At 44.2% G+C, this 13,736-nt stretch overlaps 1 protein-coding gene across 4 annotated transcripts in view; it reads left to right on the plus strand.

The window, feature by feature from the left end:
* CPSF7 (cleavage and polyadenylation specific factor 7) overlaps positions 1 to 12,230 on the plus strand; it is a 22,825-nt gene extending 10,595 nt beyond the window's left edge. For 3 of the 4 annotated variants that reach the window (XM_060102721.1, XM_060102724.1, XM_060102725.1), the window contains exons 6-10: positions 1,651 to 2,065; positions 2,559 to 2,677; positions 4,927 to 5,095; positions 5,721 to 5,888; positions 10,272 to 12,230. In XM_060102721.1, the coding sequence (XP_059958704.1) occupies positions 1,651 to 2,065; positions 2,559 to 2,677; positions 4,927 to 5,095; positions 5,721 to 5,883 (866 nt within the window). In that variant the 3' untranslated portion in view covers positions 5,884 to 5,888; positions 10,272 to 12,230. Of the gene's footprint in view, positions 1 to 1,650; positions 2,066 to 2,558; positions 2,678 to 4,926; positions 5,096 to 5,720; positions 6,363 to 10,271 lie in introns of those variants that run through there. The other variant, XM_060102722.1, reaches the window with a different exon arrangement.
* Positions 12,231 to 13,736: the final 1,506 nt, after the last annotated feature.

The raw sequence follows: 13,736 nt of genomic DNA on the forward strand, positions 1-13,736 counted from the left end.
GCTCTGGGTTAGAAGGCACATACTTTTCTTCCTTGGTAACCTGAATTTTCAAAGTCCATTGTGTTTCAGAGTCCATGATTCACGCCTCTTCTAACTTTCTTAAGATGTATACTTTTACAGCTGCATTGAGCACCCAACAGTCCTAGCACCACTTGGCTGTTTACTCCTTGATGTTACCTTTCTTTGCGGAAGTGATGGTGCTGACTGAGTGGTGTTTCTCTGCGCTGTCATGTTGATGGACTTGGGCTCTGTTAATTCACTAAGTATAGCTGGTTGACTTAGTCTGCTTAACAATGGTTGCTACTCTCGGGATTTGTGGCCATAGATACAAAAAGAACCCTTGCTAGTGTGGGAACAGTAGCTGGGAAGGTAGCTAACTTTCAGAGGATTACACTTGCTAATACCTCTTCTTTCTTCAGTTTGAGAGAACTCAGGGAGGAAGCACATTGCCATGTGTGTGAGACATGAAAAGCAAGAGAATGCTGTGGTAGGCACTGGTGATGTACTATGTTAGAGAAACCAAGCTGGTTGCCAAGGGGATTCATTCCACCTTGTGCTTTCATCAGGAGTTAGTGTTTACTAACAAGTTTTTGTTGAAGGAGCTCTCTTCTTTCTCTCCACACTTGTCTCCTAATGGCATCTTTCTACCTCCAAGACTCCCAAGACCATGTGATCACATTCTTCTGCTGGATTCCACATTAACCGGGCTTGGAGTAGACTGTTAAATTGGAAAGAGGGAACACATTTAACCAAATGACCTGACGGTCTCAGAGCCACGTTTCCAGCTGTACACAAACATGTTTTGAGCCCCTGTTTTGCACAACACCATACCACCATTCCACGATGATGTTCCTATAGTAGGCTGCCCTGTGGGGTAGAGGGTTTGGGCCATTGAAATGTAGGGGGAGTTTCCCAGGTTTCAGGCATATTTTGTACCAGGCTTTTGCTAGGAGTCCCTGGTGTCCTCTGTGTGCCATCTGCTCATTCTGTGGGCAGATCTTTCCTTGGCTTGTCTGCCGTGTTTTCTCATTTAACCTCCAGTCTTCTACTCTCTGTTCTGTGCCTCTTCCCCGTCCCAGTTAGCAGTTTGGGTACCTGGGTGGAGGAAGTGTTATCCATCCCCTGCCCTTCCCTCCCTTCCCCCAAATTCCCTGGCCCGAGAGCCATGGCAAAGAGGAAATTTCAAGTATACAGCAGGATAAAGAAGGTTAACTATGACTAGTCTAAGGAAAGAGTCCCTGAACTCCTACCAGAGAAAATGGGATTTCGAACCAGCTTGAATCCAGCTGAACAGTAATGAACATACTTCAGCGCTGTCATTTTCTCATGGGTTATTAGGATCCTTCTGCACTTAAAAATAGAAAACAAATCTAAGGGCAACTTAAATGTGAAGCACTCAGAGTTCTAGATAAAGAGCATTCTTTAACATACAGAATTTAGGGTGGTTTTGCTTCCTGGTTTATGTCTTAACTAGGTTGCCTCTGAGCTTTCTCTCTGAGGCCAAAGAAAAACAGTAGGTGATCTTACCTTCTCTCTCAGCTACCTGTCACCTTCCTTAGTATGGTGTCAGATGACTTGCTGAAGGATGACCTGGTCCCGTGGTTATGTTTAAAGGTTGGGCAGTAACAGTAATTCTGTTTTGCTTCATAGGAATACCTCCACGGGCCCACTCCCGAGATTCTAGTGATTCTGCCGATGGACGGGCCACACCCTCTGAGAACCTTGTACCCTCATCTGCCCGCGTGGATAAGCCCCCCAGTGTGCTGCCCTACTTCAATCGCCCTCCTTCCGCCCTTCCCCTGATGGGTCTGCCCCCACCCCCAATTCCACCCCCACCACCTCTCTCCTCAAGCTTCGGGGTCCCTCCTCCTCCTCCTGGCATCCACTACCAGCATCTCATGCCCCCTCCTCCTCGATTACCTCCTCATCTGGCTGTACCTCCCCCTGGGGCCATCCCACCTGCCCTTCACCTCAATCCAGCCTTCTTCCCCCCACCAAATGCCACAGTGGGGCCTCCACCAGATACTTACATGAAGGCCTCGGCACCCTATAACCACCATGGCAGGTAAGGACTATCTTGTTCCTTTCAGGTCTGAGCCAGGCATAGTGGGGTAGACAGGGTTTTAAGCATTTTGTTCTCCCTGAGGAAGTTAAGTGGGCACTGAATTCTTGTGTTTTCCCTTGTGGAAACTGTTGTCATAGTATTGAGTCCTGGGAAATAGTTAACTATTAGAGAATGTTTTTGTTTGCATCTTACCTCTCAACCCAAACCATGTCCTTCGTATCCCTTTTCAAGGCAGTTGATTACATGCAGTGCTATAAGTCACTGTTAGGAATGCTCTGAGTGTCTAGCACTGTTGGGTCATGCCAGAATTACAAACGTATATGACATAAATCCTGTCTTTGAAGAGAACATGAACCTATAAAACATGTGAACAGGCTGAGAACCATTTAAGACATTATACAGGAGAGCACAGTTAAATAGCATAGTACTTTAGAGTATGGTAACGTTAACAAGGGGTGTGGGCAGTCAGGAGTGGTATTATTTCTGTGTGCAGCCGAGATTCGGGCCCTCCGCCCTCTACAGTGAGTGAAGCGGAATTTGAAGAGATCATGAAGCGGAACAGAGCAATTTCCAGCAGTGCCATTTCCAAAGCTGTATCTGGAGCCAGTGCAGGTAACTCATCCTTAGCGTTGCTGCCTTCTCCTTACCTTTAGTTTTTCCATTGTTTTGTCATTTCCATTGGCAAGAAATTCAACAAGATAAAGTTGGAGCACTAGTAGATTCTCAAGAGTGGCACATTTTGAAAAGTAATATGGTAACCTGGTTTCCTGGCTTCTGGGGAGCTCCACTGGTGCTGCTTATTTAGCCTGTGTCTAGACCTGCCCCATGAAAACCAACTTAGTGCCTAGAATATAAATAACTAATACTCATTGTGGTGTTTGTTATAGAATGAAATTCCTGCCTCACGGAGATCTTGATCTCAGTGGTTGATCAGTGGATCTAGTGTCTGTGTAATGAGTCCAGTGCCAAGTGTAGACCTTGGGTTTTTAGAACTGATGATGATGGTGGATATGGAATCGGATTACATTTGGGGATCGAGGCAGAGCTGGTGGCCTCCATGTAACCTGTCCTAGAAAGAGACAAGTCTGTTGGGTGTCAATCTTAAGGCATAATATACCCTTACAACTAACTTTTGCCTTGCTGTCAGTATTAAGTGGGCAGACCCAGAAGCCATGCCTTTGAGAGCCAGGGGAACAGAACCTTTGGTTCCTAAGAGAAGAGAATATAGGAAGTTTCCGGGTTCTGGTCCAAGTTTCACATTATAGCACTAATCATATTCACTTTCTTCCTGTGAGTTTCCTACATGAATGTAAATATAGATTGTCAGATCTCCTGAGAAATAAGTTAACTCTATTATCGTCCGTTTTCCATAATTTCTCATCTTTGACTACAAAATTTGAATGCAGAGTGGACTAAAGACAGAAAGTATGTATATTCTCTCTCTCTTTTTTTTTCCACCAGAAACCTTCATTGACATCTGAGTAAATCTCTTTAAATTAAAAAATAATCTATGCTCATTGTAGCAAGTCAGATATACAGAGTATAAAGAAAAACGATCATTGTTCTCCACCAGTTCCTTCACACTGAGATGATCAATAACTGAACCTCTGTCTCCTCCCTTTGTTTTGTTCTCATTCCAGTCATTCAAACCACAAATATTTATTGAATGCCTACAAAATAGGCAAAAATTCCCTACTTTGGTAGAGCCAAAATCCTGGTGTTCTTAGATCTCCACAGAATTGCAGGTCCTTCACAGCCTCTGTTCTAGTCTTAACTGCCTTGCACAGAGGAAGCTGCTAGTCCTCACTGTCACTGGACCCCTGCCTGGTTTCATGCTTTCCTTGTATTATCTTGTCCTTAATGCTAAGAAAGCTTTAGTTTGGAAAAGCATTGTGCAAGTACCCACCCTGACCACTATCCTTGAGTCCAAACATTGCTCAGATGTGAGGAATGAAGGAGTTAGTTCTTGATGGCAGCATAATTAAAAATATGTGTGTATGCATATATAATATATATATATATACGCACACACACAACATACATGTCTTAGATATATGTTACTTGTATGTATATATGTATTTGGTTATAGATTTAAAATAATTCAGACAAATACGCAGTGTTAATAAATGAAAGGCTTCCGTATGAGGACCATCAGTAAGACCATCTTGTACAATTTAGTGTCTGTCCTTCAGATTTCTTTTTCTGTGCATGTAGCAAAATATATATGTAATTTTGATTATTTTTACAAAAATGGAATATTGTTTCACAGCTTTTTAAAAATACATTCTGGACATCTATTACATCAACTAATACCTAACGTTTATTGAGCCCTTACTGTGTGCCTGGCACTGTGCTAAGTGCTTTACATGGATTGCTTTGTTTACATACAGATCTACCTCATGCTTTTTAACGACTATGTAGTATTCTGTAGTTCCATAATTTATATAGCCAGACCTTACTGAAGGAACTTTAAGTTGTTTTTGATTCTTTAATACAACAAACAGCGCTGAGACAAACATTGTTTAAGTTATATACCTGTGAACAGAAGTAGAAAATTTTTAGATGTGCTGGGTCAAAAAGTATGCACATTGTTTATTTTAATGGATGCTGTCTGATAGCCCGCAGACAATGACGTGCCGGATTATACATCCACTAGCAGTATCTGAGAGCATCTCTGATTCCAGACTACTAGAATATAGGTGCCGTACAGCTTTATACCTGCCACTTCTGCCTCATCCGTTTTACTGTGGTTCTGTGGGACAGCTATTTACTCTTGGTTTGTGTCCTCCTGAGTTCTCCTTTTCATCAGTTAGTTTACTGCCTCTGCTCATCCTTGGCCTTTCCCATCCATCCCCTGTCAGGGGATTACAGTGACGCGATTGAGACGCTGCTCACAGCCATTGCTGTTATCAAACAGTCCCGGGTCGCCAATGATGAGCGTTGCCGTGTCCTCATCTCCTCTCTTAAGGACTGTCTTCATGGCATTGAAGCCAAGTCTTACAGTGTGGGTGCCAGCGGGAGCTCATCCAGGTGAGTTGATGATTGCTTCAGCAGCCTGCCAGCCCTGAGCAGCACTCTTCCAGGGATTGGCAGGGGGAGGAAAGGAGCCCAGGGTATTTGGCAAGGACCTAGTTGAAAGAGCAGACCTAGCCCTCATGTCTTTAAGGGGGAAAAAAATTAATCAAACGTTTACATTAATAAATGTTGTAATGTCTGAAATCTGTGTTTGGTGAGGCAGTGGGCTTATTTAGGAAGAAAGACTGATGTAGTTAAGAACACGGGCTTTGGAGCCATACATTCTTGGATTTGAATACCAGTCCTCCTAACTACCTGCATGACCTTGAATATGAAAGTTACTCAACTTTCCAAGTCTCATTTTTCTTATTTTTAAACAGAGGACAATGGTAGTACTCATCTTACAGACCTGTTGTAAAGACTAGGTGAGATAATGCATGTAAAGCTCTTAGCACTGTGCCTGATACGTTAGTAAGATCTCAACAAGTTTAACTGTTATTAATTTTCCAAAAAAGACTAGGGGCCATGATAGAGTAACAGAAGAGTGGTTTAGACAAATGGTAGAAGACACCAAAACAAATACTCTTAGAAAGAATGGGGTAAGCCCTCTGAGTGAGGCTGAAAAGTATCCTTCTAATAGGAAAAGACATCGGTCCCGAGAGAGGTCACCAAGCCGGTCCCGGGAAAGCAGCAGGAGGCACCGGGACCTGCTTCATAATGAAGATCGGCATGATGATTATTTCCAAGAAAGGAACCGAGAGCACGAGAGACACCGGGATAGAGAACGGGACCGGCACCACTGAGAAAGGTGGGATGAAGCCCCATTGCTGGCTGGTTGATGATCCCTTATGAAAGAAAAATTGATAGTAAAGATTTCTCTCTCTCCTTTTAAAACAAGAAAAGGGTATGGGAAGACTTCCTATTTAGGTAACCAAAAATTCAGGAGGGCAGGTTTTTTGCTTGTTTGTGAGGAGTCTCACCCTGAAATGGACCTGAGATTAAGCTATCTTTGCTTGTTTTTTGACTGCTTTCACCTGGTATCTGAGACAACATGGCATAATGGCTAAGAACACAGTGTCTGCAGGTAGATGCCAGGTTATAAATTCCAGCTCCTCCAGCCATATTACTTTCTGTTCCTCAGTTTCCTCGTTTGTAAATGAAGATAATAAAAGCAACTGTCTCATTGGATTGCTGAGTATTCAGTGAGCTAATCCATATAGAGCATTTAGCACTCATAGTACCTGTCACATAGTAAATTCTCAATAAATGATAGCTATTGTTATTATCATTGTTATGTTTTATTTATTTATTATTTATTTATTTTCTTTTTGGTTGCGCCGTGTGGCCTGCGGGATCTTAGTTCCCTGACCAAGGATCGAACCCGTGCCCCGTGCATTGGGAGCACGGAGTCTTAACCACTGGACTGCCAGGGAAGTCCCTCATTGTTATACTTTAACCCCACCAAACTTTGAAATGAAAAAATCAGGAAAATTGACCAAGACAGAAAAAAGTAAGACCATTGACTACTTGTAAGTTTTCAAGGTGCAACATTAATGATTTTTAAGAATTAATATCTATTAAAAAGATTTTGAAAACCAGGATACTTTAGTCAGAGAGGAGAAAGCTGATCTGAAAAAACTTACCTTTAAAGCTTTAGAGACTGGAGAATATTTCAATGGCAGGATATATTTGTTTTGGAAAAACTTACTAACAGTGATTTTTTTTTTTTTTTTTTTTTTAAATCAAAACAAAGGCAGGAGAGTTACGGGTGGGGAACTATATTAACTCAAGTAACTGAAAAGTTGAGTTAGGCTTGGCTGGTTCAGGGGCTTCAGCTCTGTTATTTTCATTCTCAGGCTCCAGGTTACATCCCACCAGCTTGGCAATCCCAACTGAAAACAAGCTTCCAGCAAAGATTGTTTCTAGTATATAAGCAAGCAAGAGCAGTTGTTGACTGTGTTTCTTGGGAGATCTGTAAAAGTAGTTGAGACTCTGGCGGGGATGGTACGTTTGTGGTTCCTGAAGGCTCTTGCATGACCCAGGTGACTCTGGGGTCTCTTCTCAATTTTGTGGCTTCACATCAAGTACATTAGGATAATGTCCTTGGTGTTTGGCTGATTTGGTTGGTCTGAAGTAATGGTAATTGTGGAAGGTGAGTAGGAATAGTTCTGCTTGGTGTCTTTGGGGTGGATAGATGGATGACTGGATGCAGAAAGGAAAAGAAACCCTCCCCCCTTCTTGGGAGTGCCTGTAGTTCACAAGCGGTAGCTGGACTGTAAACTGTTGCCTAGTGACAACCCGCTAAACAAATAAGAAAGGAGTCTTGTTATGTTTGGCTACTGCCCTCTACTTTGTTGTTTGTCATCTGCCGTTAACTTAAGCGGAGTTTTAAACAGCTTTGGCCTAATTGAGTCTCAGGGAGTGGGCGGGAGGGTGGGTAGAGTGGGTCTGTGATCGATCTCATCCCTCCTGTCGCAGTAGCAGCATTTCCCTTGTTACAGCTAGCACAGCCGCTAGTGTTGCTTGTAGGTTCAGTATCAGTCACCACCCTCCCCCAATCCTGCAGCCCACCGTGTGTGTCCTTTGGAGCTGACTAGGATAAGAGAGACGAAGGACGTAGTACTTGGTCTGTGCAAAGCATGAATTATAGTCTCTGGGGCCACATAGGTTAGTAGTCGGAACATGTAACTGCATGTCACTGTTCTTGGCGGCTTTGCTCCCAACAGCCTTTTGATAGAAAAATTGTGAGATCCTCTGATCACTAGAACTTTGGGGATTGAACACCTGAACCTGAGACTTTAGCTGTCATCTTGCTTCACTTTTTTTCCACCTGTAAAGTGGGCCTTTTCTTCCATTATGAGTATGATTCAATTTGAAAAACTCAGAAAAATCCTATAACCCAGTAGTTCCCAGAAAACAGTCATTTGGCTGGTGCAGGCCTATGACCAATGAGGAAAATTAACTCTTGAGGCAGGTTTTCCAGTTCCTCACTTTTCCTAGTCACCCCTTTAGATACGTTGGTTATTCCTTCTGGTTAATTAGTCCAAAAGAACTGAATTTGACCCCCCCAAATGTCCATTTCTCACATTCTCATCCTGGGATTCTTAACTTCATCTGCAGTTACCAAGTTGTGACTTAGGAGATGTCATGTTGAGGAGATGGTGCCTGGGCCTCATTTACCTTGATAACTTTGCAAGCTCTGAGTACAATACCTTTTAGTTAGAAAATACTAGTATTTATACTATACGGAGAGCTGTTCCATGAGAGCAAAGGGTATGTTCCATCTATAGGGGCAGCAAAGAACAGCAGCCGTTTTTGTCCACCCTTCCTCAGGATGGGCACAACCTCTGGGACCTGAAGTCTGATTGACCCATGTTGTCCTCTGTCTACATTCAAACATTACCACCAAAATGGAGCCATAACCTCTAAGAATTGGGTGCTGTTCAGTTGACCCTTGAGCAGTGTAGAGGTTAGGGGAGCTGACCTCTGCGTAGTCAAAAATTCGAGTATAACTTTATAGTCAGCCCTCCATTTCTACAGTTCTCCATCATCAACAGATTCAACCAACCTCAGATTCTGTTGTACTGTAGTACGTATTTATTGAAAAAAATCCGCATGTAAGCGAACCAGTGCAGTTCAAACCTGTATTTTTCAAGGGTCAACTGTAGTTTACTTCTGATGCATTAGTTATCCTCTGAGTCTTGTTTTGTAGCAACAGTTCCCAAATTACATCTCTTTTGCGGTATATGTGTGTATGCTTTGGAGTTTGAGGATATTCTTAGGTTGTCTGTGGCTTCGACTTTTTGTAGTTGTTGGCTGTTGTCTCATTATTTTAGGACATTATCCTGCTTGAAATATAGTCATTCTCACCTCATTGCTATCCTCCTGGTCCAGTGAAAACTGAGCATTCTGTTCAATTTTGATCTAATGCAAAGATTCGGAAACCCAAATGGTATGAAATTGAGGAGTCACCGAGGGCTTTAGTTTCCTCTTACAGAAAATGAGAAAGATACCTGCCTGCATAGATGTTTAGAGAAACCAGAGGCCATGACAGATTCTGAGGACCCCAGGGTGAAATGGTGCCATTTCAGAGTGTAGAAGGATCAGGCAGCTTGTGGATATAGTTTTTCTTGCATAGCTCCTCCAGGTTACAGAAGTGCATACATTAAAGGTGAGCATTTATGTATAGGCCATGTTGCCAGTTTGGGCATTAGTAGAAATCCTAAGCCTGAATTTAATTCCCCCTCTTCCTTTTCGCTATCAGTTCTATTTTGTGTGGTAAGATTGACCAGGCCACCCCCTGCAGATGGATGTTACAACGTTGGAAAGAGGGCTGAGTGTACTGGGGACCTTAAGTTAGGTCGAGATGTGACAAGGGGCTTAACAGTCCTTCACTGCTCAGCAGAAGTTCTTAACCGTGCTTTTAGTTTTCTTGGATGGTGACTGCTGATTATCTCCTTTGACCTCCGTGCTCTGCTTTCTGCTCTGGCCTGACCACGTCACTCCTGCTTGGTGTTAGTGTGCTTCTTGGCCCCTCACCCACACCTGTCATCTGGGGAGGACCTAGAATCTCTTGAGTGGTGGTACTTGGAACATCTCTGGCTCTGTATGTATGTGTATGCTTCTTTAAAAGAAGGGGAAAAGTTGAGTTTTCTTGTGTACGTACATGCTCCCTGCAAGGGCCTCTTGGGTTTTTGGGGGTTAATGGATCTGGTTGTGTACACACTTGTTTTCTTACCATTGTACTTCCCATTTCCAGATTTTTCCCCTTCCCCTTAAGGTAAGCTATGACTCGCTCAGAATAGATTTTCTGAAACAGTATTTAAACTCACCATGCTCCCTTAGAGCAACTTTTCTTGAAATGTAGTAGTTTCCAGCCAAAGTCTCCTTTTCAGTCAAACTGCTTTGATGCCTCATTTCATTGTCTCTGTTTTTCCCCCTAACCTTAAAGTAAAATGTCACTCCTCTTCCCTCTGTTCTCCTCCAGCCATTCCCTCACTACTCACAGTGCCAGACACTCCCAGACAGTTCTGCTGTCTTTTACTTTCCCAGGCTTGCATTCTCTCTGCATCCCCTACTTCATACGTTTTAACTTTTGAAAATGCCAGTATAATTTATATAAGCCCCTGTTAATCAGAAAGTAACCTCTAACTTGTATTTTCTTTCTTCTCTTCTGATGTTCTCATTGCAGGAGTCTGGTTGGAAGCAAATGTTTTTTTAATGGACTTGCATCTCCTCACCTTGATCAGGACTAAAGGACGGAGGCCGCTCCACCCCTTCCCCTTCCTCCAAGCCCCTAACCCCTTCCAGACACCCACAGGGAGTACCCTCTGCCCTACAAGATTGAAGATTGCCTGGCAGCCCTCCCAGTCCCACTCCTGTTTGCCAGGGTAAAGAACCTAAAGACTTCATGTGGTTGGGAGGGTGGCAGACAGGAAGAAACCATGTCCAGGTCCCTGGTCTCCATAGAGAACGGTGCTTTGTCCAAGGAAACGTATGAGTTTCTGATTCTCCAGGAGCAGTTCAGTGGTGAGGTTGATGGGAAGACATCCTTCCCAAAGAAAACGGATCCTCCCTGTGGGATCTAGGAGAGTGACTGGGTGTGCCAAAATATGCCCAGGGTCCTGCCCTCAGCACTAGGTTTGGTGGGGCGAAGAGGGTCCAAACCCCTTGCTAACATACCACTTCTTTAACTCCTTTACCTGCCCAGCCCTTTGAGGAGGGACCATGAGAACAGAAATTACTTTATGGAAAGCTTCTCCTGTTCTTGCTTTTCCCTCTTACTTATTGACGGTTTGTTTCCTTTACCTCCCAGGGGGCTAAAACCCTTTTAACTCCCTGCTGCCCAGCCTGCTCAGTGGACTTGCCCCTCCTAAGCAGAGAAGGCCCATGAGGTTGCTTTCTGCTGGGGAGCCTGGCAGAGCCAATTACCACCCTCTACTGCTGCTTGCTTGGTTGCCTCTTGCAATAACCAGCTCCACGAGATGTTCCCTTTCCCTGGGGCTTTTCCATCTCGCATGTGGAGCCCTTCCCCCAAGAGGCTGCTTCCTTGTTTTAGAGGAAGGTGCTGCCATTGGGAGTCGGGGACGTCGGACCTCAGCAGTGAAGAGCCCTCGTGAAATACTAGGAGTGGGGAAGGAGGCAAGTCGGGCAGGATATGGCCTACTTCCATAGGCTTTTCTTTTTTCAGGTTTGATGTGAGCATGGGCTTGCATCCTCCAGGTACATACTTTTACTTATTGTGGGATAACCTGGCACTAGTAGGTAAAGTCACATATTTGGTATTTTTTCACCTTTTGAATTTTGACTTAATAGCTCCCCTCGCTCTGCCTGGAGGTACTTGCTGCCTCTGATAAGGAGCAAGGAAGAAGTGGAGCCTGACTTTAATGAGCTCAGCTCAGAATTCTAAGGACCACCACTCTGGGGGCCATTTTCTACACAGGCAAATGGAATTGCTTTTCCCATAACATCCAACTTGTGAGGCGGCTGCTGCTGGAAGAAGCAGCAGCAACAGGGTCCTGCGGTACCCACGGGGCGACAGATGCTGCTTCCGCACGCGTCTGTAGGGCATGCGACATCGAACAGGAAACGTGGCACGTGGGATGTAGGGTCGCTGGAGACCCTTCTGGCTCAGAAGGGAGAGACTGAGCTGGACCGAAGCCTTCCTCTGTTCCCTGCACGTTTCTGACATAGCCCTCGCTCAGTCACTGAGGGAGTCCCCCAGGGTTGGAGAGGCACATTCCCTTGGGACAGAGGCTACGGGTTTGTAGCTTTTTTCCCCCTGTCCCCCAACCCCATCCCCACCTCCACTTCAGAATATGGCACCCTGCCCAGCCGGCCAAGCGTTAAGTGATGTGCTTATCCTCAAGAGCAGCTCCAGGTGTCTTTATAATGTAGAGAAAACCAAGTAAGGTGACAGTTAAAGGAGAAAAAAATATATAGAATACCAGAAAAGCCGTTTACCCGGAGAATTTTTTTCTCCCCATTTTTGTTTTTACTCAGTGACACAATTTTTAGTTTTATTTCCTGATAGCAAAAGGAAAAAAACCCAACCCTCAAAAAGGCCAAGGCCCCGTCCCCCTGTTGTTGGTGATTTGTTTGTCTTTCTGATAGGATGAAAATTGTGTAATAAACTTGATGACACTGTCAATCTTTTATACTGCATTGTATTTTTTTTCCTTTTGTAACAAAATATTTTTAAATAATAAATGGGGTGTGAGCTGTTTCATGGATTCTGCATTGAATAGATTTGTTGAGGTGTCTGGGACATGGGTGCGGGCTGATGTAGAGGCTTTGGGAGGGGAGTGAATCCCTGAGTTCTCAGCTGGAATTGCATGGTGGGCGTGTGTAGTGCATGTGGTACACCTAGGAGACCTCGTGCAAACCTTTGGAGGTGCCCCTTGAGGTTTAGCTTTTTTCCTTAGCCATCTAAACAGCCTAGTTAATTCCAAGTCATCTTTTATCCTTCAAGGTTCCTAAGATTTATTCTCAGAATAAATGTCCTACCTTGTACAGTTCAGTTCCGATGTCATCAAGTTCATAAAGGGAAGAGTCCTCTGCTAGGCATTAGAAGATACGCTGGCTAGTGCCTCCTTCACATCTAAATCTATCTAACCATGGACGAGCAGCACAACCTCAGTCTCTTTCGTTTGTAAGATGAAAATGATAGCTGTTCCGCCTTCCACATTGGGAGGTCTGAAGAATCATAACAAATGTGAATGTGTTATGTAGACTGCAGTGCTATATAAATATAAGGGAAGTACAGATTAGAAAGCTTAGCAAAGCGCTGCGGGGTAATCCTTGGGATTCCTGAAAGCTGGCTTTTTAAAAAGTCGGGTGAACAAGAGGAGAGTTAGCATAATAAAAAGATGAACCAGCAACCAGATGACATACAACGTGTTGCTGAGACCAGTAAAGGCAAGAGCAGTATAAAAGCAAGTAACCCTTAGTAGAAGGGAAATTCCCTTAGGGTCTATGATGTTATAAAACTGGAAGGAAAAAACATCGTTGGAGTGCCTCTCAGAACTTAAACCAGTGTTCTCAAGGTGAGTTCCACAGTTGCCTGCATCTCAGTTATGCGCCATGCTTGCTAAAATGCCTTCCTGCCTGCATCAATCTCTGAAGTCTCGAAATCTACTTTTTATGCTCCAGATGACTTACATAAACTAAAGCGTGAAGACTGCTAGTTTAGAGAAGTAAGTACCTTCTTCAGTTTCTCCTAGGGGTTACCGTGGCAGTACAGGAAGGGACTGACCTTTGGGTCACCTCTGTGTTCCTGAGTGCTTCCTGAAATGAGCCAGACCTCAGCCCCTAGAGACCACCACTGCAGTCACCTGACAGTTGTAGGCATGAGTGTGGATATCCTAGCGGGCCTCTGCCAGCTGTTGTGACCAGGGCTTGCTCCTTGGCTCAGTCCTCACTGTCCCAGAATGTCAGTCCTTCAGGTGTGTATGGGGTATAGGGGCTTCCCTTGACACTACAGTGAGTACAGCCTCTGACACATTAACCCTGAAAGACTAGCTGTGCTCATTCCCATCCTCCACTGCCTCAGTTTCTGTTGTATGATGTTCTACTCTGGTGTGACTAACTGCATCCACACAGCTGGCTCCAACAAGCATCAAGAAGAATGAGCATTTATGGGACTTCCCTGGCGGTC

Source organism: Mesoplodon densirostris, chromosome 7 (assembly GCF_025265405.1).
Source record: "Mesoplodon densirostris isolate mMesDen1 chromosome 7, mMesDen1 primary haplotype, whole genome shotgun sequence".
NCBI lineage: Eukaryota > Metazoa > Chordata > Mammalia > Artiodactyla > Ziphiidae > Mesoplodon > Mesoplodon densirostris.